The 26,634-nt window shown below is 35.8% G+C and overlaps 4 protein-coding genes across 9 annotated transcripts; all 4 read right to left on the bottom strand.

Annotated features, from left to right (window-relative positions):
- Positions 1-1,139: 1,139 nt before the first annotated feature.
- On the bottom strand, positions 1,140-4,422 carry LOC130408046 (T-cell surface glycoprotein CD8 alpha chain-like). Its single transcript, XM_056731452.1, has 6 exons — positions 4,278-4,422; positions 2,981-3,289; positions 2,473-2,565; positions 2,285-2,389; positions 1,890-1,929; positions 1,140-1,785 (listed from the first exon to the last, which is right to left on the bottom strand). Exons 1-6 carry the CDS (start codon positions 4,330-4,332, stop codon positions 1,734-1,736), a joined length of 654 nt encoding a protein of 217 aa, XP_056587430.1. The 5' UTR covers positions 4,333-4,422; the 3' UTR covers positions 1,140-1,733.
- A 5,133-nt stretch (positions 4,423-9,555) lies between these two features.
- Positions 9,556-15,799, bottom strand: cd8b (cd8 beta). Of its 6 annotated transcripts, none has more exons than XM_056731468.1 (9): positions 15,701-15,798; positions 15,543-15,582; positions 14,379-14,546; positions 12,438-12,785; positions 11,231-11,317; positions 11,030-11,116; positions 10,854-10,887; positions 10,690-10,746; positions 9,556-10,581 (listed from the first exon to the last, which is right to left on the bottom strand). In XM_056731468.1, the coding sequence occupies exons 3-8, from the start codon at positions 14,422-14,424 to the stop codon at positions 10,728-10,730; spliced, it is 621 nt and encodes a 206-aa protein (XP_056587446.1). In that variant the 5' UTR covers positions 14,425-14,546; positions 15,543-15,582; positions 15,701-15,798; the 3' UTR covers positions 9,556-10,581; positions 10,690-10,727. The 6 variants fall into 6 exon arrangements, with proteins under 6 accessions (XP_056587446.1, XP_056587445.1, XP_056587450.1 ...); XM_056731467.1 differs by having other exon boundaries at positions 14,379-14,575; positions 15,701-15,794; XM_056731472.1 differs by having other exon boundaries at positions 15,543-15,574; positions 15,701-15,794.
- A 1,444-nt stretch (positions 15,800-17,243) lies between these two features.
- Positions 17,244-23,141, bottom strand: zmat1 (zinc finger matrin-type 1). Its single transcript, XM_056731466.1, has 7 exons — positions 22,925-23,141; positions 21,281-21,387; positions 21,109-21,198; positions 20,856-21,000; positions 20,507-20,773; positions 20,289-20,379; positions 17,244-19,410 (listed from the first exon to the last, which is right to left on the bottom strand). The coding sequence occupies exons 1-7, from the start codon at positions 23,052-23,054 to the stop codon at positions 18,435-18,437; spliced, it is 1,806 nt and encodes a 601-aa protein (XP_056587444.1). The 5' UTR covers positions 23,055-23,141; the 3' UTR covers positions 17,244-18,434.
- An 881-nt stretch (positions 23,142-24,022) lies between these two features.
- On the bottom strand, positions 24,023-26,315 carry entpd2b (ectonucleoside triphosphate diphosphohydrolase 2b; the record flags this gene model as incomplete). Its single annotated transcript, XM_056731700.1, is given in 9 exon segments — positions 24,023-24,195; positions 24,289-24,421; positions 24,423-24,584; positions 24,738-24,793; positions 24,796-24,931; positions 25,046-25,143; positions 25,146-25,288; positions 25,323-25,470; positions 26,267-26,315. Coding segments are annotated over 9 exon segments (1,098 nt in total), but the record flags the coding sequence as incomplete, so codon positions are not given.
- Between the last annotated feature and the right edge of the window lie 319 nt (positions 26,316-26,634).

The following is a 26,634-nucleotide window of genomic DNA, read 5'->3' as shown; positions in this document are numbered from 1 at the left end:
CAGCGTTTACAGTACAGGAGTGACTGTAGATTATCTTGATTTTGATACCTTTTGAATGATGTTGTGTATCTGTTTTATGACACTAATTCAAAAAGCTTTGAGTGTGAGTTGTTTTTTCCGGTTTGTTGTTTTAGAAAGGTTTCCTGAAGCGGACTTATTATTATTATTATTATTTTTCCATCTCTCTGCAAAAAAACAAGATTATTATAAACACTAATTGACTCGCGTGCCTAAGATTCTCACAGAAAGCCTTGGAAAATTTAAAAGCTTGTGTACTTATATGGAATTTCCTCTTGCCCATGTTTTTGATTTAGAAAAATAACTGATATCTAAAGCACAAAGGTTTAGTAAAAGTATTTTTCGAAACCACTATTAAGTTCACTGGTGTTGCAATAGATGTGGTGGGTTAAGTCAGAATCTTTCGCTTTCATTTTAACTCACATGTGTTGGTTTAAGGGCTACATTACAGTTTTGTTCAACAGCAGGAAGGACACGCTCATTATTCGACGCTTTGAAATGTTTGAATAACTTCCATAGCTGACTGCAAAGACGACCCTTAAACGCAACAGTGTCTTCCAGAAAACAGGTCACATCCTACTTGCAAAAGATAAAGAAAGCTTTTTTTAAGGTCTTCCAAAATTGTGTAAAATGGTATTTTTCAGAAGGGATTATTACTTCTAACGATTTGAACAAATTAAACCATAGCTCATAGCTGTGTTCTTTCAAGTTTGTTATCGTGGAATGTATGTGCAAATAAAGATGTAGTGATGTATTGGGGCTCAAATCTATTATTTTTGGGGTGTGTGTGTGTGTGTACAGAGAATGACTAGTTTATCAAATACAGTAAATTTCAGGCCTTGAAATCTGATTAGTTCATTGCTCTTATGGTTTACAGCTTGTGTTGTTGTGTGTACATGAGCAAGTCTCATAATATGTGTTCTATGAAAAGGCATCGAGACTGGTGTTGTTCTTAAATGTTGTTACAAGCATATATTAAAATAAAAGTAACAGTTTAACATTCCGTTTTTTTTCAATTGATCTCAGTTATTGCTTAATATGGCAGATTTTCCTTTTCATTGTTCAAATGCATTGAGAAAAATCATTTTAATAGATGAATGGATAAATGATTCGACAGTAAGTGTTATTTATTCATACATGACAGTTGCCTCACGTTTTTATTTGCTTTTTAAATGTTATTTACAACACCAGTAGCAATACATCAACACGAATGTTTTTTTAAGTGAAGCTGAAATGGAAAAAGGAGAAAATCACTTAACACAGCACTATAATGTTGTTTTATTTGTGATGCTTTTTCTCTGTGTTTAAAATCAAATACATAGCCTACTGACATCAATTATCGTCTAATCTGTTTATGGCCAGCAGATGGCAGAATAACTCTTTAAAAGCTATTACAACAATACAATTACGTTTTACCCAGCCACACCTCAAAATGTTTTGTGATTTAAAATACATTATAAATGTGCATGTATATGAACCAAAAACAAGCATAAAACATTTCGCCAGTAACACATGAGGATTATCAAAAATATGGAAAAAGTATCCGTTCTTAATATCTTATCAAAATTACAAATACAAAGAAAATGCAATGAAAGAGAAGTTTATAATAAATCGTATAGTAGTCATAAAAGAGGAAACTGTTTAACCTTACATGTCCACTAGATACACAATTAAAAATGAGATCTTGAACCTCAATTTGGCTTGCTTGACCACAACTAGAAGTTGCTGTTGGGCAGTTTAGTATGTCCTGCAGGTCTGTTCTGAGGTCTGAAGAAATGAAGAGATTTTAAGAAATAGCAGTGAAAATGTATCACGTACAAAAAAAATGAAAATTCACGACACATTCAAGCTGTGTAAAGCACAAGACTTACTGTCGTTTGTAATGGTGGGGACATCGTCTTGTTCTTAAACCTTAAAAGAAGAAAAATATATGATCCGGTTACAAATTCCTATCACCTAAATTGAAAAAAATCTTAGAACTGTTAAGTTAAAATAAAAAAAGTGTAAATAATATAAATGGCACAATTTTTTATGATCGGTTGGTATAACTGTGATCCTGAAATTAAAGATTTCACAGATACTGACTATATGATTGTTGTTTAATTTGAACTGTATGTGCAGAGATCACCCAAAGTCAATATGCTCTTACTGTGCTTATTCTATAAAATACCTTTTCTAACTATGGACCTATTTGTTATACATTACTGGTTAAAAAGGATTAAATCACATGTTGTATTATGATTACAAAACTGTGCGTGATGCTTACGGTTGCAGTACAAAATTGTGATGACCAGCAAAATGAGCAGAAGACCACAGCCACCCGACAAGGAAAATAAAATCCACATCTCACAGTTCAGGACATTCTTTGATTCTGCAAACGATTACATGTTCTGATTTTTACAAAGCAGTATTTTAATACATGCATCTTTTGCTATCTCTCTATATATAACAGACCTGTTTTTTTGCATGCACACGGTGTCGTAGCAACGGCAGGTTTTGACTTAGTCGGTGCAGGAGTAATTTTTGGAGATGGAGGTGGTGTTGGATCTGAAACAAATTAGGGAGAGTACAAAATACAATTGTCCTGTTTAAAAAACTGAAAACTTCAAGTAAAAAATACCTCACACTTCAGTACATGGGGCAAATCTCGCTATTAACAAACCATTTAATAGTCAGTAAGGTAGTTGTTAGGGTAGGATTAGGGATGTATAGTATGGTTATTCAGAACATGTGCATTTAAAGTACTAATAAACAGTCAATATGCCAATCATAGGCATGTTAATAACAAATGGTTAATATTTAGAATTGCCACCTATACGGAAGAGTTACCAAAAAAATCCAAGTTGAACATAGAAATAATTTCACTTCCTCAAAAGACTGGTTTCATATCATTTTTAAAGAGAATGGGTTAGGAGACAAACAGAATTGATCACTGTTATTGTATGTTTTAAAAAATACCCACCAGGTTCACCATTAACAATAGTGTGTTTGCCAAAAATAAGCTTGTAGTTGTTCATCGCTGCACAGGCGTACACACCACTGTCTGTCTTTTTATTGAACGACTGTATGGCCAAACGCACTCTATCACCTGATGGCACCACTAAATATTTTTGAGCATCAACATTATCTTTTGTGTCTGCGTTTTTACTAGAAAATAAATACTCAGGGCCATCCCCTTTTATCCGAAACCAGAAGACCAAAGTGCCGGAGGTGCTGGGGACACAATTGACTGTAACCTGTTCTCCTTCTTTGGGGGTGAGTGTTGATCCCCCTGAAAAAACAACAAAAGGTTTTGGATTTAAAATTTGTATCCTATTGTAAACCAATATCTTTTTGTTTATTTACATTGCCTATTTAACATAGCTATTGTTTTTTCCAGTAAGATTATTTATCTCCTGCATCCAAGTTCAGAATCAACCGTCCAGCTGAGCTACCTGTAGATGTTTTGGTGTTTTTTGTTATATTGCATATTAGGCGAAAGTGCATCTATCATTACTTAACTGGTTTAGAGAGATGATTATATGAGAGATATCATAAACATGAACATAATGAAGTCTGACAAAAACGTCAACTGCCTGTTGTTTTCTAAAGTATTAATGTTTATAAAACTTAAATTAAACTTTAAATACTCTCCACAGTAAAATAGTGATAGTTTACCATAAAAAAAACACTGAACTTGTATGTGCTCTTAAAGCCAGTTGCTCAGACTACTCAGTCTTTTTCTTGTTTGTTCTTTTGCACAAAAACGTATTTTCTACTTGCGAAACTTGCTGGTGGCAAAAGTGCCTGTGACAATGTTATTTAATACCCACAAATGTTTAAAATTTAATGAAATTTCTTGTATAAATAAAATAATTAGTTTCATGTCTCGCTTTATTTTTTTAACAACTGATTTTTGACAAATAAAAGGTTGTTGTACCATTTATGTAAAAGCAATGTTGTTTATGGTTTATTCTATTTTGCACTTAAAAGGGTTCTGTTGTTATTAGCCAAAGAACCACTTTTTCGTACTATTTAGAACCGTTATATAAATGCATTTGTTTGCTGTTATCTAAGTAATAAATAATAAAGTTCAATATTAAGATCAAATGGCAACCTATAACAGAATAATATAGCTGTCAACTGCCTGTATATAAGAATAATTTATACAATCCACATTATTATTAATTTGTAAAGAGTTTCACTACCTCTTTTCCGAATGCAAACAATAAGCAAATCTTTACATGTTAAAACCTTGGAAAATAAAATGTTAGACTTACCCAGACATTGTGTTATGGCTAAAATCACATAAAATCCAGTGTAAATTTGATACATTTTCTCAGCGAAGTCTTTCCGTTCTTCTCAAAGCAACATGAACAAAGCCAACGAAAGGATGCAAAAAACCTCCCATCTGCCCCTCCCAAACCCAGTTTCAAACACGTTTACACTGTGTTCTAACTTAATGCAAAATGTATTGTTGGCTGCCACTAACTGTGAGAAAAATTATATAAATAATGAACTACAATAATTGTGTTTACACATTCAAAAAAACTAAATATGATAAAAAAGAAATGAGCGAAAGACACAATAAACAAAATTCAGGACATACCTATACGTAATATTTTTGATAGCCTACTGAAACCCTAGCAAGCCCAACAATAAGAGGTACACTTTGGTCATCAAGTCACTAGCTAAATCCTGTTCACACATAATGTAAATTATTGCAAGTTGTAACACAATTTGCTTGAGTAACCCTGAAGTCTGTCAAGTTTATTGTAAAACGCAGACATTTCCACACGTAAACGCCGGGGGAATAATATAATAAGAATAAATGGAGATGGGTTTGGGGAAAGGAGCTGGCACAATGGGAAAGTAGTTCCCCATAAAGAAACTAATGCCGAAAGTAGGCAAATACATTGTTGAAAAGAAGAATTTATTGAAACTGTGTTGGTGCAGCATGCCCTGTCTCCGAGTGCACCAGAGGGTCTGCTTGCAGGAGCAGCCCACCAATCAGCTCCATGAGCGCGCCGCTCTTTGATGGCGCGCCAGACCGCAAGAGACGCGCGCTGCTCGCGCCCACGGAAGTCACAAGGGGGGCTGTATATGTAAGTTCGATGGGTTTGACCCTATAACGTACATTTCACACCCAGTCGGTTTGCAGACACTACCTGTCACGTTAGTGTGTACAAAAGCTATGAATAGTTTTGTTTGTGAAGTCCACGCATTTTGTTCGTTTACGTCTTGCGTTCCTTTTGATATATTTATCCACCGCATCTGAAAAGAAGTACAAATTCTCCTTTTCTCACAGGCATTTAAAAAGAGAAATGCATTTCTGGAGATGTTTTTATATAAAAAGTTGCGACCAAAGTTTTTTCAACATGTAGCCCTAGGCTACTGTAACTTTTGCATAGATTTCAGCAGAAAACTAAATATCGGAAATATATATCATTTTTTTAGACAATTTAGCATGTACCTTATACAACTGATCCTAATGGGATTTGAAGCAGCTTAATTCTCCCCAAGTTCCCATTAGTGTTATCAGAGTAACCACAAGTGTCGTTCACCACATCACACCTAGGCTATTTGACAACACTGACGTCCCAGAATAGGCTTACGTCGTCTTTATTCTCTAATAGCATACATTAAAAAACTTTGCAAAACATCTAGCCTACGATCTGTTTGTTGTGTTTGTTATCTTTATTTGAAGTCATATGCACTGCGGTTTTGGAAATGTTTTCTTAGTCTGTTGTAAGATCCAGGGGGTGGTCTTCTCTTCAGGGGTTGGTGCATTAGCCTACCTGACATCATGACGGGATCAACACGTTTTCAACAATGGAAAGATGTTGTTCGGTTTCAGACCACTTCTGTGTTGTAGGCGGACAGCATCAATCCTTCAAGCCATGCTGAAGGTGAGAAGACTGCTACCCACACGCTTCCAGCCTCAGCAACATCGCCCCCTTTCTTCTTTGTGTTGCAATAGGACCTGACGTCATTAAGAGGGTTTTGTTTACGTCGTCAGTAGGAAATAAATGTAACATTTGCGCAGGTAAAATGTTGAATGAGGAAACGTGAGCCTGCTGCTTTACAAATAAAAACAATTGTCATAACTGGCTAAAGCATGAATTTCAATTAATATTATCAATGAGTTATTATTATTATATAAATTATCTAAACCATAAAAAAACGAGTTCATAAATATATATAGCCTGTAAATGTACATTTTAACAACCATGTTTTAAATAATATTTTATAATAATATTTTTACACCGCCTATATGTAGGCTAGTTATATATTATTTCTTTACAACTTTTAGCATTTCAACTATTAGGTATACTTATAAATGCTGATTAATGAAATAAAACATTTTAGAAAATGAATTCAAAGGGGGAGATTCTGTTTTTCATACCTCCAGGAAGACATCCAGTCAAACAGAGAGGCTGTTTATAACAACCGGTCCACCTTCAGTTTCCATTGCCCCCAATGTCGATTTGAGTCACATTCTCAGTTTAGGTAATTTCTCATCATCTGCACATTTCTTACCTGGGGATCCCTGTCTGACTCACAAAAAGAACCCCTTCTTTAGACCCAAAATAAGGTGTAGAGGCACAGGTGAGGGGGATGGGGGTTACCTCGGGGATTCCTAAGAGAAAGAGGACCAGCTCATCCTCACACACACCACAACAGAGGAATATTACATAATGTGAGTAATACAGCAGCCCACTCCATAGAGGTCTGTGTAGAGAGTGAAAATCTGACTTTCAGTCATTGCAGTTATGGCAACATTAGGATTCTCTTCGAAAGGTAAGATGTATTGTTGGTGGGTTATTTAAAAGACATATTATTGTTTTACATTCCATGTTCAAGTCAGTATATTTACACATAATTTCTGATGAAAATGAATTATTTCTACTGTCAACTAGAAAGCTTACAATGTCAAACCTGAATAGGATTCACACATTTGTATAGATTGGGTCTCAGACCAAAAGCCAGCTGCTTATGGCAGGGCAGTGTTGCCTTGCTCACCGGGAGACTTCATCTATTTATTTATTAGATATAATTTATTATAATGATCATGCTTGTTCCATACACACCATGCACTGTGCTGTGTTTTCCATTTCTGTGTTTTTCTGTTTTTCTAATTTGCTACTGTAAAGCTGCTTTGGAAGCATGCACATTGTGAAAAGTGCTATATAAATAAATTGAATTGAAAAGGACATGCTGACACTCATAAAATACTATTCTGAATGTCTATCAATGGCAACATATTTTACCTTCTCTCTAACATTTAAGTAACTAAAAGGTTTACACATCGTTTTGTAATATCATGCTATATCTGCAATGCTTAATTGTTTTATTTATATAGAGAGTTATCACTCTAATGTAACTGTTAGGGACCTCACTGCTGTTTCGACATTTTCAACACGAGCAGCTATAGTTGGTAACGTGCATTGTTAGAAGAATAAAGCATGTGGCTTGTTTTTTTCTGAGTTCTTAACAATACAGATTGTACTAGGAGGAGATGATTTTGTTAATTAACAATTATTAAAAACATATACAAATATGACACACAGTAAATCTCAAATCTGTTATTATGTCAATTACAGTATAGTTATTTCAGTATGCTTACAATAATGCGGACATAAGTGGTTATCTTGATGTTGTTTTTTATTAGCTTTTGAAACAAACTGTTCTTTCTGTTTTCATTGAGGTGTCCATTAACATTGATAAAGAGTTATAATTTTTATATAATGAGGTACGATAGTTGTAAGTTTGAACTTGTCTGGGCCATCACCGTAGGTTTTTTGTTTCTGTCGATGGATTCAACCCAAGCATAGACAAAATAAAAACTTACAAAAGCACCCCGAGATAAAGGTGGTAGATGTTATACCATTTAAAATCACAATGTTTTGAAATATGAAGTATTTGAACAACGATGTCAGGCTTCAAATACAACTGGATGTATTTTATTTTTGAAATTGTCATGGGTCATGTGGAGATGCTGCAACGATGCTTACTGGCAAAAAATGATACGGAAAGAGGCTACAAAGCTAAACAACTCTGGAAATATTTCTCAAAATGTTTGCTTTGAATATGAATGTATTTTTAAACAAAATATCAAGAAAATCTGTCATCAAGCTATTTTAAATTGTAAGTTTTTTTTTATTAAATGCTGTTTTGTAAAAAAAAAATTGATGGGCAAAATGAATTCAAAGAGATTCTGTAAAGGTCATAAAATGTGCCATCATGCATACATTGTCAGTAATTTCTTTTAATTAAATGCTGTTTTTAACCAATTATTAAATGGTCAAAATGAATGCAAAGAGAATTCTTCACTGACCATAGAGAGCATGTGAATGGTTTATATCGTTTTCATTTGTGTGTGAAAATTGATCTATAGGTCTAGTTTAAGATGATTTTGTTGTATTACTTTGTAGCAAGTTGTACAAATCAAATATATAAAAAAAAAAACATTAGTGCTTACTTTTACTTTTGTTCTGTTTATGAAAAATGTCATTCTTATCTTGCTGTGTTTTAACATTTCAAATTTTATTTAATCTCAATATCTCATTCCAATGTCAACAAGGCATTAAAAAGGAATTGTTTGATTCAACAATCGAAATACCTGCTTACAATTTTATGAACCAACATCTACACCCTTCGTACATATGCACAACATGAAAAACGTTATTCAGAAAAAAAGGATAAATAGTATTGATGCCAATCATCTTTACTTGAGACCCTGTTGCAGTGTAATGGAGGTTCATGCTGAGTGTCTGTGTGCCTGTGTCGCTCTCCATGTGGCAAGAGCTGCGGTCTCCCTGCGGTCGCTTTGTTTCAGTGTAGCGCTGAGGAGCTCAAAGCTGAACGAGCGATGCGAGGGAGATAACGTTCTCTCTGCTCTTTCTCTCTCTACACAGGAAGAGGTTTGTTCATTGACCTCATTGTATCAGGAAGAACAGCTGCATATCAAATTCAATACCAGCACATTTTCTCCCAAACAGGTTTTTTGTTCGACAAAAATGATATGAACTGCAACTTGTGAAGAGATGATCTCACTCAAGGTTTCCTGAACAGACCTTTATAGTAGATGTTTGTTTGGCCTATATTAAAATTGTACATATTTATAATTTATTGAAAACCAAAAGATGTAGGACTAAAGTTGAAACAGGTGGAAACTGAACAATGCAGTCTCGGCATAAACACAACATTCATCAGTACATCATTAATCTTTTTTACACTGTGGCGTCTGAAAGGGGTTTCTTTCGATAAGACCAGACAGTGACCTGTATTAATTCACTACATTAACTGATATAACAGTGGTTACATTCTAACAGCTTTTGACTAAAAGTGTCAAATCATTTTAATATTTTTAATCCAGTATATTCTATCTTTTCATATTGCAAATGTTTCATGAAGAGAACATACACTGTCTGAAAGAGAAAAAAACGGCCGACAAGCAAACAAATAAACCAACAGAGCAGATATGTTACACATAATAGATATTTATAATGCCGTAAACTGTACGGCATTATAAACTTTAGAGGGAAAACAAAGATGGGTATTTAAGATCATTTATTTACAGTTTAAAGAGAAAAGAAGGTATACAATACATGCAATATTCTTAAATGAGAAAACTGTACATTTAATTACAAAATCTACATGCGGTGATGGTTCTGATAAGAATGAAAAGCTATATGCTTTTACAATCAAGAACTGAACTTAGTTCAATAAAGATTATAGAAACAGGGCTAGATGGATTGTTTACTGAAAAAATATTTTGAGTCATTATTTCACATCACTCCAAATTTGTTACCCCGGATCACAAAACGGGTCTTATGTAGCACAGGAACATTTTAAGTTAAGGCCAAAAATACATTGTGTGGGTCAAAATTATTGCTTTTTCTTTTATGCCAAAAATAATTAGGATATTAAGTAAAGATCATGTTCCATGAAGATATTTAGTCAATTTCTTGCCCTAAATATATCAAAACTTTATTTTTGTGAGTGGATGACCAGTAATAGTGCCTCTTATGAACAACTTCCAAGGCAATTTTCTCAATATTTTGATTCTTTTGCACCCTCAGATTCCAGAGATTTAAACAGTTATATATCCGTCAGATATTATCATATCCTAACAACCTTTACATCAATAGAAAGCTTAATTGTTCAGCTTTCAAATGATGTAAAAATATTGATTTAAAAAATGTACCCGTAAGACTGGTTTTGTTGTCCAGGGTCACATTTGTTTATGACTCTTTCTTCTATAAAAAGATATTTTGAGAAGTGACAATGGAAGTCAATGGGGACGAATGCTGTTTGGTTATCAACCAATAACATTCTCCAACATATTTTATTTTCTGTTGTGCAGAAGAAGGACTTGCATGCATCTTTGGAATGACACAAAATTGATTTTTGAGTGAACTATGCCTCCCTAAAACTTGACTCTGGGATTGAACACAATTTTAGAGCTCATGGAATTTGCAAAAGTCATAATGCAAACTGGACGGAACAATCATCTTTACAGATTATAATCCATTTATAATATCCTGTGATAACATTGTTTCCCGAAACAAAGACAACAACCTGCAAATGAAAAAACAAGAAAACATTAGTCTGCAATACGACACATTCTTTGATCATGACTTTAACGTAAAGTAAGTATTGCTGTTTTATGTTATTTGTAGAACTTACTGTACAATATTTTGAGGCAAAGTACTTGAACTGCATCCTCATCGCAATTGATTTGTTCTGGGAAAAGAATCAAACAACACATACATTTTTTAAGTTTAAGAAAAAAATGAAACTTCACAGATACATTTCAGTGCAGCTGCAGGTTTATACATTTCTTCACTTACTTAGCAAATTGATGTCGGCACTTCTTAGGTAGACCTGTTACAAAACAAACAAAGGATGAACAGCATACTCTTAAATAAAGATTAATACGAAATATCTAAATGAAACATTGGTTTTTGACAACTATACCAGCATGTTGAAATGACCTATGTACAGGTGTGTGTGTGTGTGTACTCACGACTGAAGTAGAAAAGTGTGCCCGCAAGAATACCAGCCAACAGCAGAAGAGCACCGATGCCCGGCCAAAGCACAGAGCTCTTACAGCCTGTACCACAACAAAAGTCAAACTTCACTACTAGATATGATGCAACATATGAACAGACCCTGAGAAAAACCCTGAGAAAATCAGAACAGTGAATGAGTGAACCACCGCCCGTACCTTTAGGAGGAAAAGGTTTACATGGTCTACACGACCGGTTGGGCTTTTCAGGCTTGACAGTTGGTGGATGAAGCGTTGGAGGGTTCACTGAAAAAAAAGAAGATCAATAAGATGAGTGTTCAACTCAAAAGATATTCTTCAATGTAGATTCTGAGTCAGTTACTGTACGAAAAATATGAATAGATTAAATTAAACAAACAAAGAAATAGCAGACCTGGTGTTGATAAACAGAATTGTGGAGAGTTTTTTATTTTCTGTACATGACGTTAACGTTCACAATTGAATCTTTTACTTTTAGATCAGCGGCAACAAAACGTTAAACAAAACTAAGCAATAAATCATAAATAATCAATAAATAAAAAGATGTTCAATGTATCAACTTTTAAAATAAATCAAATTCTTTTGCAGGTGATGACTTAACACAACTAAATGAGATTCTGTTACGCTGTTTATGTTATTTTTGGGGAAAACGGAGAAGTTTGTATTTTATGTGTTCAATAATTTGACAACCAAGTGATCCAATAACCAACATGAACTTCCCAGACCAGAAGCGTCACGCATCGCCAAGCCATTTTCAACAAAACCATTTGATTTTCAGCCCAAGCACCACATCTCTGAATGAGCACGTATCTATATCAATAATGTATGTTAAGATGTATAAACAACATCATGAATGAGGATGGAGACTTTTATGGAAACACCTCTACATTTCACACTTTGTTAGGTTTGACTATACTACCGATATGACTTTGAAAACCAAATGTATTCTCTCAGTTTCATTGCCTTTGTTGAAAACAAAAATTGCATAAGTAGGCTAAACTAATATGTGGTAATATTTTGTGGTAATATTTTTTGTGATTTTTGAGAATTAATCATGTGCTTATTTTGAACTCGTACACAATTTATGTACAAATGAGTTTAGAAAATCTTCGAAATCCTCAACTGGAACTTATGCGTGTGTAAATAGCCTTTGAATATGATGTTTTGTTTGTCTCCTGACAACGAGTGAAAGTTAAAGTTTATGGTTTATGTGACAAATCCTTTTGGAAACGGGGCATAACTGAAAATAGCATGGACCGCCATCAAAGCTTTGGTCTGCTTGACTTTCTTAAGGCTCAAATCTTATAAGATCACCAGCCCTATCAGAATTACAATTGTTGAATCCCAGGAAAAAGAAAGCATAAATAAATAAATAAATAAATAATACCTCCAGGTCTAATATAATATCCATCAGGAATCGTGTTCTTTATTTTAAACATGCAGGAATAGAGACCAGCTTCATCCATCTGTAGTCCTGTGATACGGAGGGTATAAATCATATGTCCTGATGACACAGAGCCCCTAAAGCGATGTTTATTTGCAATGTTTTCGTATTTTTCGGAGCCAGCGCTGTTGAAATACAGAAGAAACTCAAAACTGTTATTCTTCTCGAGATATCTGTACCAGAACACCTCCTGGCACGTGTGATCCGGACATTCACAGGTAAGAGTCTCCGAGCCATTGACTTTGGTGTAGAGAATGGTTGACATCGCTCTTGAGGTGGTCAGCGTGGCCGCTTCAGAAGAAAACAAAAATGTTATATCTCCTGCATATTTTATATTTCAATTTTACTTATAAAATGTCAAGTGTCTAGATGGCACAACATCAAAGGGCAATGTTACAAATGTGAGGTCGCCAACAGATGATTTTCACTGCACTTTACAACAGTAAAAAAACATAAAATAAACAGTAGACAAAAAGAAACCCAAAAATAGCTTTACAATGAAGTCATTTCACAATGGGCTATGGAGATTGAGACAATAAATTCCGAGCAGTTGTTATGTAAGAGTGGAAATCTGAACACATTGAAAGCTCAGGTAGGCAGTTCTGATGTCTACACACTCTTGCAAAACAACTTTCCTCCCTTATCAGCGCCTGGGAGAAAATGGCACATTGTTTCACCATCGCCACGGCACTTTGAGATAAGTTTATGTGGGCATAGGTTCATATGAGTAGAAATAGCACTCAATTTCTTTCTGTAATGTCAGAGCGTGGAAAAACATCCATTGACACAACTTGCATTTATGTATTAGAGAAGGAAATCAAAAATGGTCCATGTTCTGAGAGTCTTTGGTGAATCAGATTCAACATTTTCTGTGTGACCCTCTTTGTTTTAATCTACTATACTGCCACTATGAAGATTATTCCGGAAAAAATGTCGGATTTCAACCGAGCGCTGGTTCAAAATGTTGGTTTGTATATTAACATGCTGGGCTGCTTCAACACAAAATAATGTTTTTTTTGTAACCTATCATTGAGTCCATAAACCATATTCTGGGTTAACCCAACGGCTGGATTCGTTCCTTTCTTATCCAAAGCTGGGTTTACAATTAGCCAGCATTTTTAGACTGGTAATGTACACACGTTTATGTATACAACCATTTTACAACCTTTTAAACGTGACGGACACAATATGTGCCTGGATAGACATGTTGTCCGGGGTCCAAGTTCCTTTCTATTATAGCAATCTAACTAGGTCTCGGGATAGAGGGGACCCACCCATAAACGTTTTGCTCAAGGCCTAGTCGATTTTAGCGCCGACCATAGTTAAAACAACTGCTTCAATGGCTTATTGTTCCCAAAATACACATTTAATTTTTCCGAAAGAAAATGCAAACAAAAAGAACATTCAGATGCAGGTTTATCATATTTTAGTAAAAAAATTGTGTGAATGAAATATTTAAAAAACGCTGGTAGTAGCTTACATCTGGCTTGTATAACAAAACACAAGTATGTTTTCTTAAGACACATAATTTACAACCAAACCCATTTTTAAATGTAATTTAGGGAATGCATTCACATTCTGAAGCAAAATAAAAATAAACAGATAGGCTAGATTAAATCCAAGCGTCAAACAACATGTCAAATGCAAAACTATAGGAGTTTGGCCTACAGAGTTTAAGTAGCCTACATCACTATACACCCGATCAATTAAAATAAACACAATCTTTTAAAAGCTGCACAAACAAGAAATACAACATTAACTTTAAAGATAAAACGAGTGTCTACTGACATACGCAAACACATGCACTCCAATCTGGCCACATTAGAAATTATTATTCGGTGTAATGTTTTAACATCAATTATAAACGTAAGGAACAGATCTTACCTGCTGTCCACACGAACAGACAAATCCAAACACGAGGGACGGTCATTCTTGGGTATCTGTGTGTGAGCTGTCAACTGTGTGTAAGTGTTTTCCTTTCTCTTGTTTTGTCATACAGAAAGGAGGGTCTATATTGCGGGGGGCCACACTGATGAACCAATTACTGACAGCCTATCAGAGAATGAGTCACAACTGTTAACCTGAAGAGAAAAATGTCTTGTTTTCAGAGAAAAGAAACTTTTAAAACACATAATCACATTTTCTTGATGTATGTTTTTCTTACAAACAGGTCGGAATTGTTTATGCGTCAAACAATAAGAATAAAATAATGCAAACTGACTGGCAAAATTATACCGCCTATTAAAAATATGTAAAAATACTGCTTAAAATGATTTAGTACTGACCAACAAATAAATAAAAGTCAAACACCTGATAAATTCAGGCAGGTGGGTTAAACATTGGTAATAGAACAGAGAGTAGTACAGAATACTGCAGAGAATTAAGACGATGTCCCTGTACGCTGGAGTATTATTTGCAAAAATGTATTTGTGGGATGTATTGTTGCAAACGTTATAGTATAACTTAAAATGCAATATTTTAGAAAGTGCATTTAAAGCATGTTGATTAAACTACATTGAATAAAACTTAAATTTTATTATAATTTTCAGTTTTTTGCAGATTTTACACGTTAAAAAATGGGAAAGAACATTAAACTACAGTTTATGTCTGGTGCCCCAGCGGCCAGAAAATTTTAAACTGCCAGCTGCTTATTAAAGATTAAATTTTTAGTGTATTTTGAAATGCGGTCAAAAACTGTAAAATTACAAAAAAGGACAGCAATTTACTAGTAAAACAATTTACTATATAGCTATCCTTTTATCTTGTAATTTCAAAGGAAAAACTATTATTTTACAGTATATTTCTGTCGCTCAAGCTGATAGATAATTTAAGTTTGATTACAGATTGTTTGATTTACAGTGTATAGTTGACTTGGCGTTTTGATGTCATTTAAACAAATAAATAATTCCTGAGAAACACATGACCATTCTATGTTCTAAAAGGTTCAAAAGCAACTTGCAACACAGCTACATCGCTGAAGAATAAACCCTGAACATCTCTCCTAACATGATCTTTAACCCAAACACAGGTGTGTGACCCAAAACGCACCTGCATCTGTTTGCAGCACGCCGCAGCTGGTACTGCAAATCTCACAAAATGCACACAAATAAATACAAGTATGAGGTTAATGAGATAAAATACCACACATCACCAACAGTGGGTTATTAAAACACCACTTAAAGGGGTAGTTCATTTAAGAATATTACCTTTTATCTAGGTAGAAGGTTGAAGAGACTAGTAGATGGAACACACATAATTTCAGATCTGGAGACCAAGAATGACACAGACACAGAAGTGCAGTTCAATCAGAATCCAAAGTTAATTGAATTTAGGTCCAATATTTATATGGATAAAACAGGAAGTAAGATGTGTCATGGAGAAGTACCAGACCTCTAATAACATTATTTAGCAAAAGACAACATGTGGTTAGTTCCTTGTTCATCATCGTCTAGAACATTCTGGAACATTCTGTTAGCTTGGTCTGCACTTAAAATTGATGACATTAAGTAAGATTAGACATAACTCGTGATTGTTACTCGTCCCCGAGCATGATGTAGTGTTTAGAAAGATTACATATGGGTTAACAACAATTATTTAATTACATTTCACATAATATGTGGGACACAGGCAAAACCCCAATTGTCACAGTTCGCTTAAAAGTAAACATGTCATTAAAGTAAAGTTTGGTCAATGTTTACTAAATTGCATCCAAGCAACAATTTGTGGTCTTGTTTAGTCGACCAAATACAGGCTCAAGCTGCCCCTCAATGTGTTTATTTAAAAGCAAACGATTTTAAAACTCATAAAGACGGTTCAATTTCCTAATAGTCCTCAGTGAAAAATGACGTTTTTGAAGTGTATGAGGCTCTATAGTTTTGGAGGGTTGTGTGGGAGTTGAGCATACGCGATTAACACCTCAAAAAATGGCTCTCGTCTCAGTAGGACTGGATGAGGCTCATGGGCATGCAGAGGGGTCGTGAAGAGGAGAGGATGTGGGACTCGCACACGCCTCGGAGGTCGAGGGTACGACAGATACAAATGGAGTCGAACCGCACAATTCTTTGAAAACAGGAGATCTCAGGGGGCTTCAGAGTCACTCGATGATCTCGTCTCTATGGGAGGCTTTCAACTGTGTGGTAACAAAGGCTCAGAAAAAGTTCACATAGATGTGCAGCATTAAACACTGCGAGGAGGAATGCAAGTTAAATAATTGTTTATGGCCTTGAGTACAAAAAGTCAAGGAATGAGTCCCCTCAAAATGAAATTGTACTCGATTGACGTTATTCTAAAATCAAAAGGGTGCTATTTTTGAGGTAACAATGTAATGTGAAACAAAAGAACAAGGAAGCACATTAGAAAATGATGCATTGAGTCTGAATTGGTTCAGTCTGTAAGAACTAGCATGTCTTTGGAGGAAAACCCTCAATAAAACGGTTCAAACATTGAACTGATTTGGTTTTTGTGCTTGATATTTTCACTTAATTATGGTCTTGCATATTGGAATTTTGCACAAGCGGTATTGACTACTTTCGTAAACCATTTGTATGGGGCTTGTTCAACATACAGTAGCCACTATGAACACTAGTGTCGTTCATGCATTAAATACTTGAAGATTCAGAGCTCTTTGTTTCTTTTCCAACAACGACACAAGTGAAACACTTTAGGATATGAGAACCGACCAAAAAACTGGATCCCTACATCCAATATGTTCCCCGAAGTAAGGTTTTAAGTCAGAAAGTGTGCACCAAATTCATAAATACAAGGAGGGGTGTTTAATGGAGACTAGCAACGAAATCGCTCAATACATGATTGTGAGAATATGATTACAATAAAAGTCTTCAAAGAACAAAAGAAAACAACACAGCTCTATGCAAGAAAGAGGTCAACAGAGCAGCAGTCATGTGTCCTCATTTAACTTTTGCACCTGTTAAAACCTGCATACAAACTATTTCTCTCACACACAGGCAGCATTAGCTTGAGGTTTACAAAACACGTAGAGCAAAAGTTCAGCCGATCAGCACCACCCTGAGGCTGAAACACTGTACAAACAGTTTAACAATAAATATTTCATCTATGTTATAATAAACAGTGATTCATTTAATCCGAGCGCAAGCTTGAGCATACATCCACTGTAAACTTAATTTGTGCAAATGATTTTACAGTTATGTAGTGTATGCGTTTACATTTTATGTTACACAAAGAATAAAAATAAGTTACTGAAGTGAGACACACTGCACACCAAAAACAAGTAAAAAAACAAATAAATCATCGTTGACTTTTTATATTTTATTTACCCGGCAAATTCTCATTACTGGAATGCATATGGTTGTTTTATCTTGAGCGTTTTTGAAACTTCCATCATTCTGAAAATCTAAAATCAATGAGTGCATTTTCATCATCGTGCCGAATCGTTCTCATTGCATAATCGTTCCACTCCGTGCTACACAACTGTGTCGAGAACAGTTTGTAATCATGCGGCGTCGAACCAGGCTCACGTGAAAACATAACTTTACCATTTCAGACTGTGCTTAAATCTCAATGCATTACAGTGTTTGTAAGGCACTACAATAAATACTACTATAGTGTAAAAAAACTATTTGCTATTTACACATTACAGTAATGAGATTTTTTGCCACATTATGATAATGGTAATTGTGTGTGTTTGTTGAGGGAATTGAAAAATGTGGAGGGAACTGTAAAAAGCTTCTCATTTGCCTTAAAACGTTCACTTATTTTGATTTGACTTTCGATTTTGTGATGAAACGTAATTGCAGCTCTAGATATATCCTAAATCGGCAGTCTTAAGCGTTTAACCGAATACTACATGAAAGATCCCTTTTGAGAGCATCTACAGCGTTAAGAGTTCAGTAGATTTCAGCACACACGTCTTCTGAGGTCCCGTGCTGTTTTACTAGAAGAATACTGTCATATAATCAACCTTTAAAAAACACCAAGAATAGTCTCGTCCCAGAGTCTTTCCTCTTCTGTCCTGTTGTCCTCTTGGTTCACCTTCTCCTTAACTTTCTTGTCTTTTTTATGCTTTTGTTTACCATCCTTCATGTCTGTCCTTTCATCTACATATTCATTTATTTCTCCATGTGCTTCCTCATTCGTCACTTCCTCCTCTCCTCTCACCGTAAGGCCTTCCTCTTTTCGCCTCTTTGCATGGTCTCCATGTCTTCTATTCTTCTTGCTCTGTCTTCTTTTTCTCCTGCATTGTTCGTCCTCACTAGAGCTTCTCTGCTTTTTCCGTCCTGCCTTCCATTTCCTGTCCTCCACTCGTTCTACACTTCCCCTCCTGTCTCCCTTCTGCATCATCTTCCGTTCCCCTGGTTTTTCTTCCTCTCTTCCCCTCCTGTCCACATCACACTCCTCCTCCTGGTGTCTCATTTTCCCCTGCATTCTCATTTTCCTCTGCCGTCTCCTTTTTCGTCTTCTTTCATAGCTGCTGCTACTTTCACTACTACTACTTCTGCTGGTATATGAAGAGGAGGAGTCTGAAGAAGCAGAGGAGCTATATGAGTCAGGGCTCCGCCTTCTTTTCAATAATTTACCGTGTTTGAAGGGAGGACAGGGGTGCGGCATGTATTCTGGCGGACAGTGAGGGACAGGGCCTCTCATGCTGAAGCCAAAATGATTACCCGGATACGGAAACTGTGGAGGCCAGTGTGGCTGAGGGAAACCGGCTAATGGAGGTCGCTGTGGCATCATGGCAGGATGAGGCATCATGTCTTCAGGTTGTGGGCTTTCATTAATATCCTCATTTAAACTCTTGCTGGTTTGTCCCACTGTGCCCTGCCCGGGCTTGGGCTCCAGACCCCGGGCCTTCTGTACCTGGATGTAGTCTGCCAGCTCGTCTTGATAGGAGTCGTACACTTTCTTCTGAGACTGGCACAGCTCTTTTACCTTCTTCTCTCTGAGAACCAAAATGGATGAGACAATTTCATTGATTTGAATGACTCACAATAGTAACTTCAACAGTATAAAATTAGCAAACAAACACAGTTAATAAAATCATTTTGGAATTCATGTTAAATAAGTTCACTTTAACATACATTAGTCACACTGTACACTTGACATACTGACAATAGTGGTGGTATTAATAACCATGATTATTAATAATGTGTTGAAACTTTACATATGACAATAATATATATATATTCAATTCAATTCAAGTTTATTCATATAGCGCTTTTCACAATGTGCATTGTTCCTAAGCAGCTTTACAGGGGCAAACAGGAAAAACAGAAAAGGTAAAACACAGCACAGTGCATGGTGTTTATAGAACGAGCAAGATCATTCTAATAAATAATATCTAATTAGTAAATCAATAAATAAATGCATGTGTAAATATATATACATAATCCATAAGTTATATGTAATAGGGTAGTTGTGTCATATGGGGTTAGATAACAATTTAGAATACAAACTGTTAATATTACATCGTTTTATATTATTTTTTATATAAAATAGCATAAGCAAGATTAATCTTCATTGTTGACGTTTTTTTAATTATTTTGCTGTCACACCAACAAATTTCCATATTTGTCTGTCAACTACCGAATAACAATCTGCCTCCCTACATCATGTATGTGATTTATTGGACCCCAATTAATAAATAAATTAAACATACATTTCTCTGACAGTATTATTTGTTTAAATAGGTATTATTGTTAATTATTTTGACCGTAATTATTTGGTGAAAATCCGATATAGTAACAATGCCGTTAATCTTTACAAATGCGACATAAAATGAAATATCCAAAATGAAGTAAAATGATTGACACCACTCACTTGACAATGTGTTTATTTCCTTGCATGTGCGCCTGGTACATCTCTATTGAACTGAAAGTCAAGCAGCATATCGGGCAGGTCAGGGCGCTTGCTGTAAACAGAGAGACAAGAACGAGAAACCAAAATATATAAATTGTTAAGAAAAATCAAAACATAAAATAATCCTTTTATAGTCTCAACTGGCTAAAGCCACATCGCATACAAAATCAAAAACACACCATGCTCTGACTGATCCCCCAGCTCATCCATCATCTGTTGTCGGGTCTGATTCCTCTGATGCTTCCTCCCGCCGTAATGTTGCTGAGCAACCACAGGGTTGTTAAAGGTAGCTTTGCACAACACACAATACTTATTAGGGTCATCGAGGTTGACCTCCTGTTCACCAAAACCAGAGGTGTCGTTTGGCTCCTGACTAGTCTCTTTCTGTACAGCGACCTCTGCTGGTCGGACAGGAGGAGCGGTGGATCCTAGAACGGGTGTTGAAGCTGTTGGATGCACCAGTTGAATATGTTAAAAATATTTTATGAGAGCCAAAGTGTTAAAGGATTCAAATCTGATTTGACTAACTTCCATGTGGTGGAGCGTTCGTGGAGGCTTTTCTCACATTCTTGGCATGAACTTTGCCCTCATAGTGAGACTTGGCAACAGTAGGGGAGCTGAACACCATGTTACACAGCTCACAGAACTTGTCGGGGTTTGAAGAGACACCTCCCTGAAAAAATTACATTTATTATATGCGATAAATAAGAAATTGATGCAGATTTTAATCATCAAGAATCTTCATGTTTGGCTAAACTTCTTCATTTAATTCTCAATTTACCAATGATCCTTTGCATTCCTCGCTTTGCTGGTTTCTTTCGTCGTTTTTGTTCTGCAGGTGGAGCTTGACTCTCTGAGCATGTTTCTTTCCCTAGTGACAGAGAATAAAAGTGTTTGAAACACAACTGGTGCATTTTAAGATTGCATTTACACTTGTCTCATAAAAAACAAACCTCATAGTGAGAAACTCTCTGGGACTCATAAAGCAGAGTTGCTTCACACACATGACAAAACTTATCAGTCAGCAGGGCTTTAAGAGGATCACTATCATCCTGCAATGCTGCAATACAATTAGTGGATAAAAGAGATGGATTATTTACAAATACAAAAACAGCATAAGCGCAATATAGCATGAACCATTAATGTGGCATCTAATCGACAAATAAATGAATCTAGAGTTTTACTTCTGGCTATGTGGTTTCACTAGAAGACAAAACCATGACTATAAGAGTTGTTTCACTTATAGTCACTTATTTTCACTCATGTCAGTTAAACTTGTATATGACTCTTTCTTCTGTGGAACACAAAAGATAGTTTGAGAAAAGTGTCTTTCGTGATTTTGTATTACTAATTATGTAAGTCAATAAGAGCTCATTTTATTTGGTAACCAGCATTCATTTGTGTGCTGCAGAAGAAAGTCATATAGAAGGAAGTTATAAATCTCCATTATTGGGTGAACTATACCTTAAAAGACTATAAGAATAATCTACACAGACATGTATTCTGCTCATGTATAAGAAGGACGCCCATTGTGTGCATCCAAAATACACACATTCTTTTTGTATGGCGTCTATAAACACAGCTGGAGAAATATGACACGAGTGTTTGCATTTTCTATCATTTTGATCGATTAGGGAAGATCAGGTGCAATAAATCTGTGATTGTATTAGGACCTTGTGGGGGATATAAATAGTCACAATTAATTATTTTGTTTAAAACCCCCAAAAATCTGTTTTTCTTTTGTGCCCTAATCCAATGCACAGAAACTTCGAAGTTTAACAAGGTTTTTAGTACCCAATGAAATATGATTGTGTCTTATACAACACGGATAACTTAAGTATGGTATAATTCAATTTCATAATAACAAAAACATGTCCCCACAATGCTGAAATGAAACATCAAACAATATTTATGTTAAACATTTATGTTAATCAATGTCAAAAACACAAACCAGCTGAACGTTGTCAGATTTATTGCCCTGGACAACATAACCGACTATGAATAATATTTCAATCCAGGGCAAACCATAGACAAAGGGGCACCAGTAATGCTTATTGTTAACAGGTTTTAAATCTATTTTTTGCCATTTAAGAGGGCATGCAGGTTTTACTAAATATAGAAATGCATTATCAGCCAGACATTACATTTACCCATTTAATAAAAACCTCAACAATTAAAACCCAAAACAAACACTGTTTCAAGGACAAACGTAATCTGTTATAAGTGTGCGTTTATTTTAGCCGCCTGGCTACGTCGAATTAAGCGATTTACACGTTGTTGTGATCGATGAATTTAACAACGTAACGTAATCTTGTATGCACACCTTCCCCATGTTTGTGTCTTATGGTATATTTCTCATCGATACACTTTGTTAATACAGTGAAATAAACCCAAAGATAGTATAAATCGGGGTTTCGTGGCGTCGTTGTTTGAGGTGAATAATGGCTGCTGATATTTAGCCTAGCTTGTTGCTACAATGCTACGCTTTATCAACACCCATAAATCCATCTCAAAAACTCAAACCCCAAAACACGACGCAAATAAATCGCAGATGAATGTATTTCGAAGTTTTTAAGGGTTTCAGCTGATAGACTCACCTTCTTCAACCTGAGAGTTATTGCTAATAGTGTTTTGTACTGTTTCTGGATTGATATCACCTGTATTTTTGTTACTGTCTGTTTCCGCACACTGCGGAGAACTCGATACACTAGCTTCAAGTTCGGACATTTTCTACATCTGAAAATATAGCAAAACGGCAGTAAAATTGGCTAAAATAAAACGGAGCTCAGCATGGTGATCGCTCATGTAAGCTAATCTGCGCATGCGCAGTAGGGTCGCCTTTCTTTGCGTGCGTCACTGAACGGAAGTGCGAAGCTGCTCACTGCCATCGCCTGGTGTTTGAACCTTTATACATTTTTTTTGTAAAATGCATATTTAATGCAGAAACTTTGCAGTTTGACAATAAATCGAAATTTATGGAATTTATCGAACTGAAACCAAAAAGCTAAAGGTAAACTAGATAGGCTGGAAAATGCACTGATTATAATTACACTGCATTGGAAAGTAGGATATATAATACTAATAGTCTAATAGCAAACAAGAAATGTCAAGACTGATATTATTTCCTTGGTTGTTGATGTAAAGTTTTAAGGTTGACTTTCAGGATACAGTATGACATGTCAGTACCCACATACAAAGCAGTACACAAAAAACATATGATGAGGGGCTACGAGATCCCTACAAAACTCCTTTTCTTTCTGGACAACTAGGACAGCTTTGCAACAAAAGGTAGCAGTTAAGAAAATTGTTAAAAACAACAACATTCCAACCCATGCTCCAGACAACAAGCCCTCCCTGATCCCTAAAGGGGTATCTGGAAGAAGACTGCTTACACTCCGTATATAACCCAGTGCCCAGCCGACAGATGCTTCATCTCCCTGTAACACAGTGCAGCATTATATCTCACAATTTCAGCAATTTCAGCAGAGAACATGAAAGTTTTTTTGCAAATGCACATTAGGTAACTGTGCACTTTACTGATGCATTCACCTTGTCCTGGAAAGCAACATTTTGTAAAGTACAACATGCACTTGTATATACACTGCGACTGCACAATAATGCTTCAGGTATTTTTCAAGTCGGGAGCTTTCCTGGTCATCTAAAAGGAACCGGTGTGAAATATTTTGAGAACACATTCACTTTTCAATGTGAGGGACATGTTTTATAAAATTCAATCCAGTTATAGCTCCTCTGTGGTCATAGTACATATATACAGCGTGGACAACCTCTTGGTACTGAGCAGAGGTGATGCTTTTTATCCCTATACTCCTTTGGAGAAAATTGTGAGTAAAGAAATAGGCAGAAAATGTGGATATAAAGAGTAACGCATGAGCCCTTTCCGCAAATATCTAGCAATGGCTGCCAAAAATGAACAGATTTTTCTATTCTATTTCTGCCCTCACCATGAAGCCTCCACTAATGTTGGGCTGGAAAACTCTATTAAAAGAACACTTGGAAAAGGGACAAAGGTTAAAAGAAGTAAAATATTTGGTTTCACCCTTATATTTATCAACCAAATATTTTGGTTTCACTTTGGTAATCCCCAGTGCCTTGTACTCTTATCCAGGCATGAGGGTTGTAAGGTTCTTGTCTCAGTGACACTTTGCAAGGTGCGTCGAACACTCTCTCCAGCTGAAAGCTTTCAGTGAAGTCAGCTGGGTAGAAGGGGTGGTACACAATGCTTGAATTGTCCTGTGACTAAATAAAAAAATCACTGAATTTAACTAATTTTACAATTTTACAATGCAGGAATCTGGCTTTTTTTAAATGAAGGTATCAGGTCATTGAAATGATATCTCATCTTATCTTATCTTATTTTATACAACTGGATATTAATTTATTAATTCATACTTTCACAAAGTGGGCCAGAATCCTGTGCAGGGCTTCTTCTTTACCATAATGAACTATGCGTATGTGCTCATTTGGTTACGTTCATCTTCAATCATCTCTTGTGTCTCAAATGTGATCTGGGTGTTTGCCCCACCTAAACCCAGCGCTCCTACTGTTTCTTCGCCTGAGTTGAATTATCGGCCCACATAGCCGAACTGTACAAGACACAAACAAAAAATAGCAGCTAGTGAAAGAGTTGTTTGATAAGTAACAAATCTTAAGTATAATTAACTTTACAGTTTAACGTTTATCATGCAGGATGAAAAGACCTTTATGACGTTTTCAAGGAGGTAGTTGACAGTGATCCAACCAAAGGCCCCTTCATCCTGTCCACTCAAAATAAATGCTCCACAAAAGCTGAAGGGAAGGATTGGACTTTTTGCCCTACTTTCCTAAGAATCCGAGCTGCTTTCAGAATCGTTTTTAATCTTCTGTATGGGAAAATTCTCTAAACTTTGTGTTGTTCAGAGAGCAATGTTTGAGAGAACATAACCACAAAAACATGTTTATTTCTAACCTCATCTAAACGGTGTTATTTAAGTACACCCTTAATATTCCTGACCTCTGACATGACACTCGCTGTGCTGTGTGACCCCCCCTGTTCCGTTCAGTTTGCCTGCTGGCCATCTGTAGATGTATATGGCCGTGTCTGAGGAACCTGCATCCAGAACAATCCCATATTGCAGTGGGGTAGAGAGCCAAAGCGGATCAAAAGAAAAACATTCAATTTGCTTATAGAAAAATTATGATGCTTAATATTTAACATACCAGAACTAACTAGTATTTACAATTTGGACACAATAATAATACACATTAGATACCATATCACAGCATGTGCCAGAAATAGCACAGAAATAAATGTATTACCAACATGTGCAAACAGAACAGGAATAATATAAAACACGTAGCTTAATCATAACAATATGTAACTTTTATTCTTTTTAACCTAGGGAGCTAAAACCTCTTTGTATAGTAACTTTTCATAAGACTGTGTGTACTGTAATATGTTCTGTGTGGTTCCCAAGAACTGAAATCTCCAGAGAGAGACTTGTACCTGTTGTCTTACAACAACACATTCTTGGAGATGTAATTCCCAGAACAGACGTGTTTGATCTGGGACTAGCTATTCTGTGTTTATATTTCTTACACAAAAGAAGACAAAACGGCATTTTTGTAACTAAAATCTAGCTTGTGGAAGGTCACCAAAACAATGTGTCAAGTTGTAAAATGTTGTATTTTGCAGCTTCTGACGGTGGTTGAAAATGTGGCCTTTTATTTCTTCACAAAAGCACAATACGATTTCTCGCCTCTTTCATCATGCCCCTCAAGATGTTTTTTGTGCAAAAAGAAATGTGTAAAGTTAAAATAGAAAAGCATTAAATTATACGCTATTTCCTGTTATTGTTCAATCAGAATGATTCATATTTTCATGCATAAATATGGGTTAAAATGAAGGACACTTACCATACATTCTCTTTGTATGGTAAGTGGCTCTTTCAGTTCATCCACATGTATGGTTAGAAGTAGAATGGACAAAATTGAGATGAGGAGGAGCGTCCACAATGCAACAAATTTAATGCAACACGGTGCAACATGGATTATCCATCAGTTGAGCCGAGGGTCCGTCTGTCGTGATTCTGATGGTGTAGCAACAAAGGCAAGCCCCCCGACACCCACTTTCATCCATCAAGAACACAGATGCACTGTTGAAATGCCCGTGAAATTAGCAGTGAAACTCTTTCGTCTTTCAAGTTTTTTTTTCATCTCAACAAACACTATTACCGCCTTCACTTACAGACACCACTGTCACTTTATATCTGTTGTACGTCTTCAAAAGTTCTTATTGAGAAATTATGAA

Source organism: Triplophysa dalaica, chromosome 19 (genome assembly GCF_015846415.1).
Source record: "Triplophysa dalaica isolate WHDGS20190420 chromosome 19, ASM1584641v1, whole genome shotgun sequence".
Taxonomy (NCBI): domain Eukaryota; kingdom Metazoa; phylum Chordata; class Actinopteri; order Cypriniformes; family Nemacheilidae; genus Triplophysa; species Triplophysa dalaica.
This window is presented reverse-complemented; position numbering and strand designations above follow the sequence as displayed.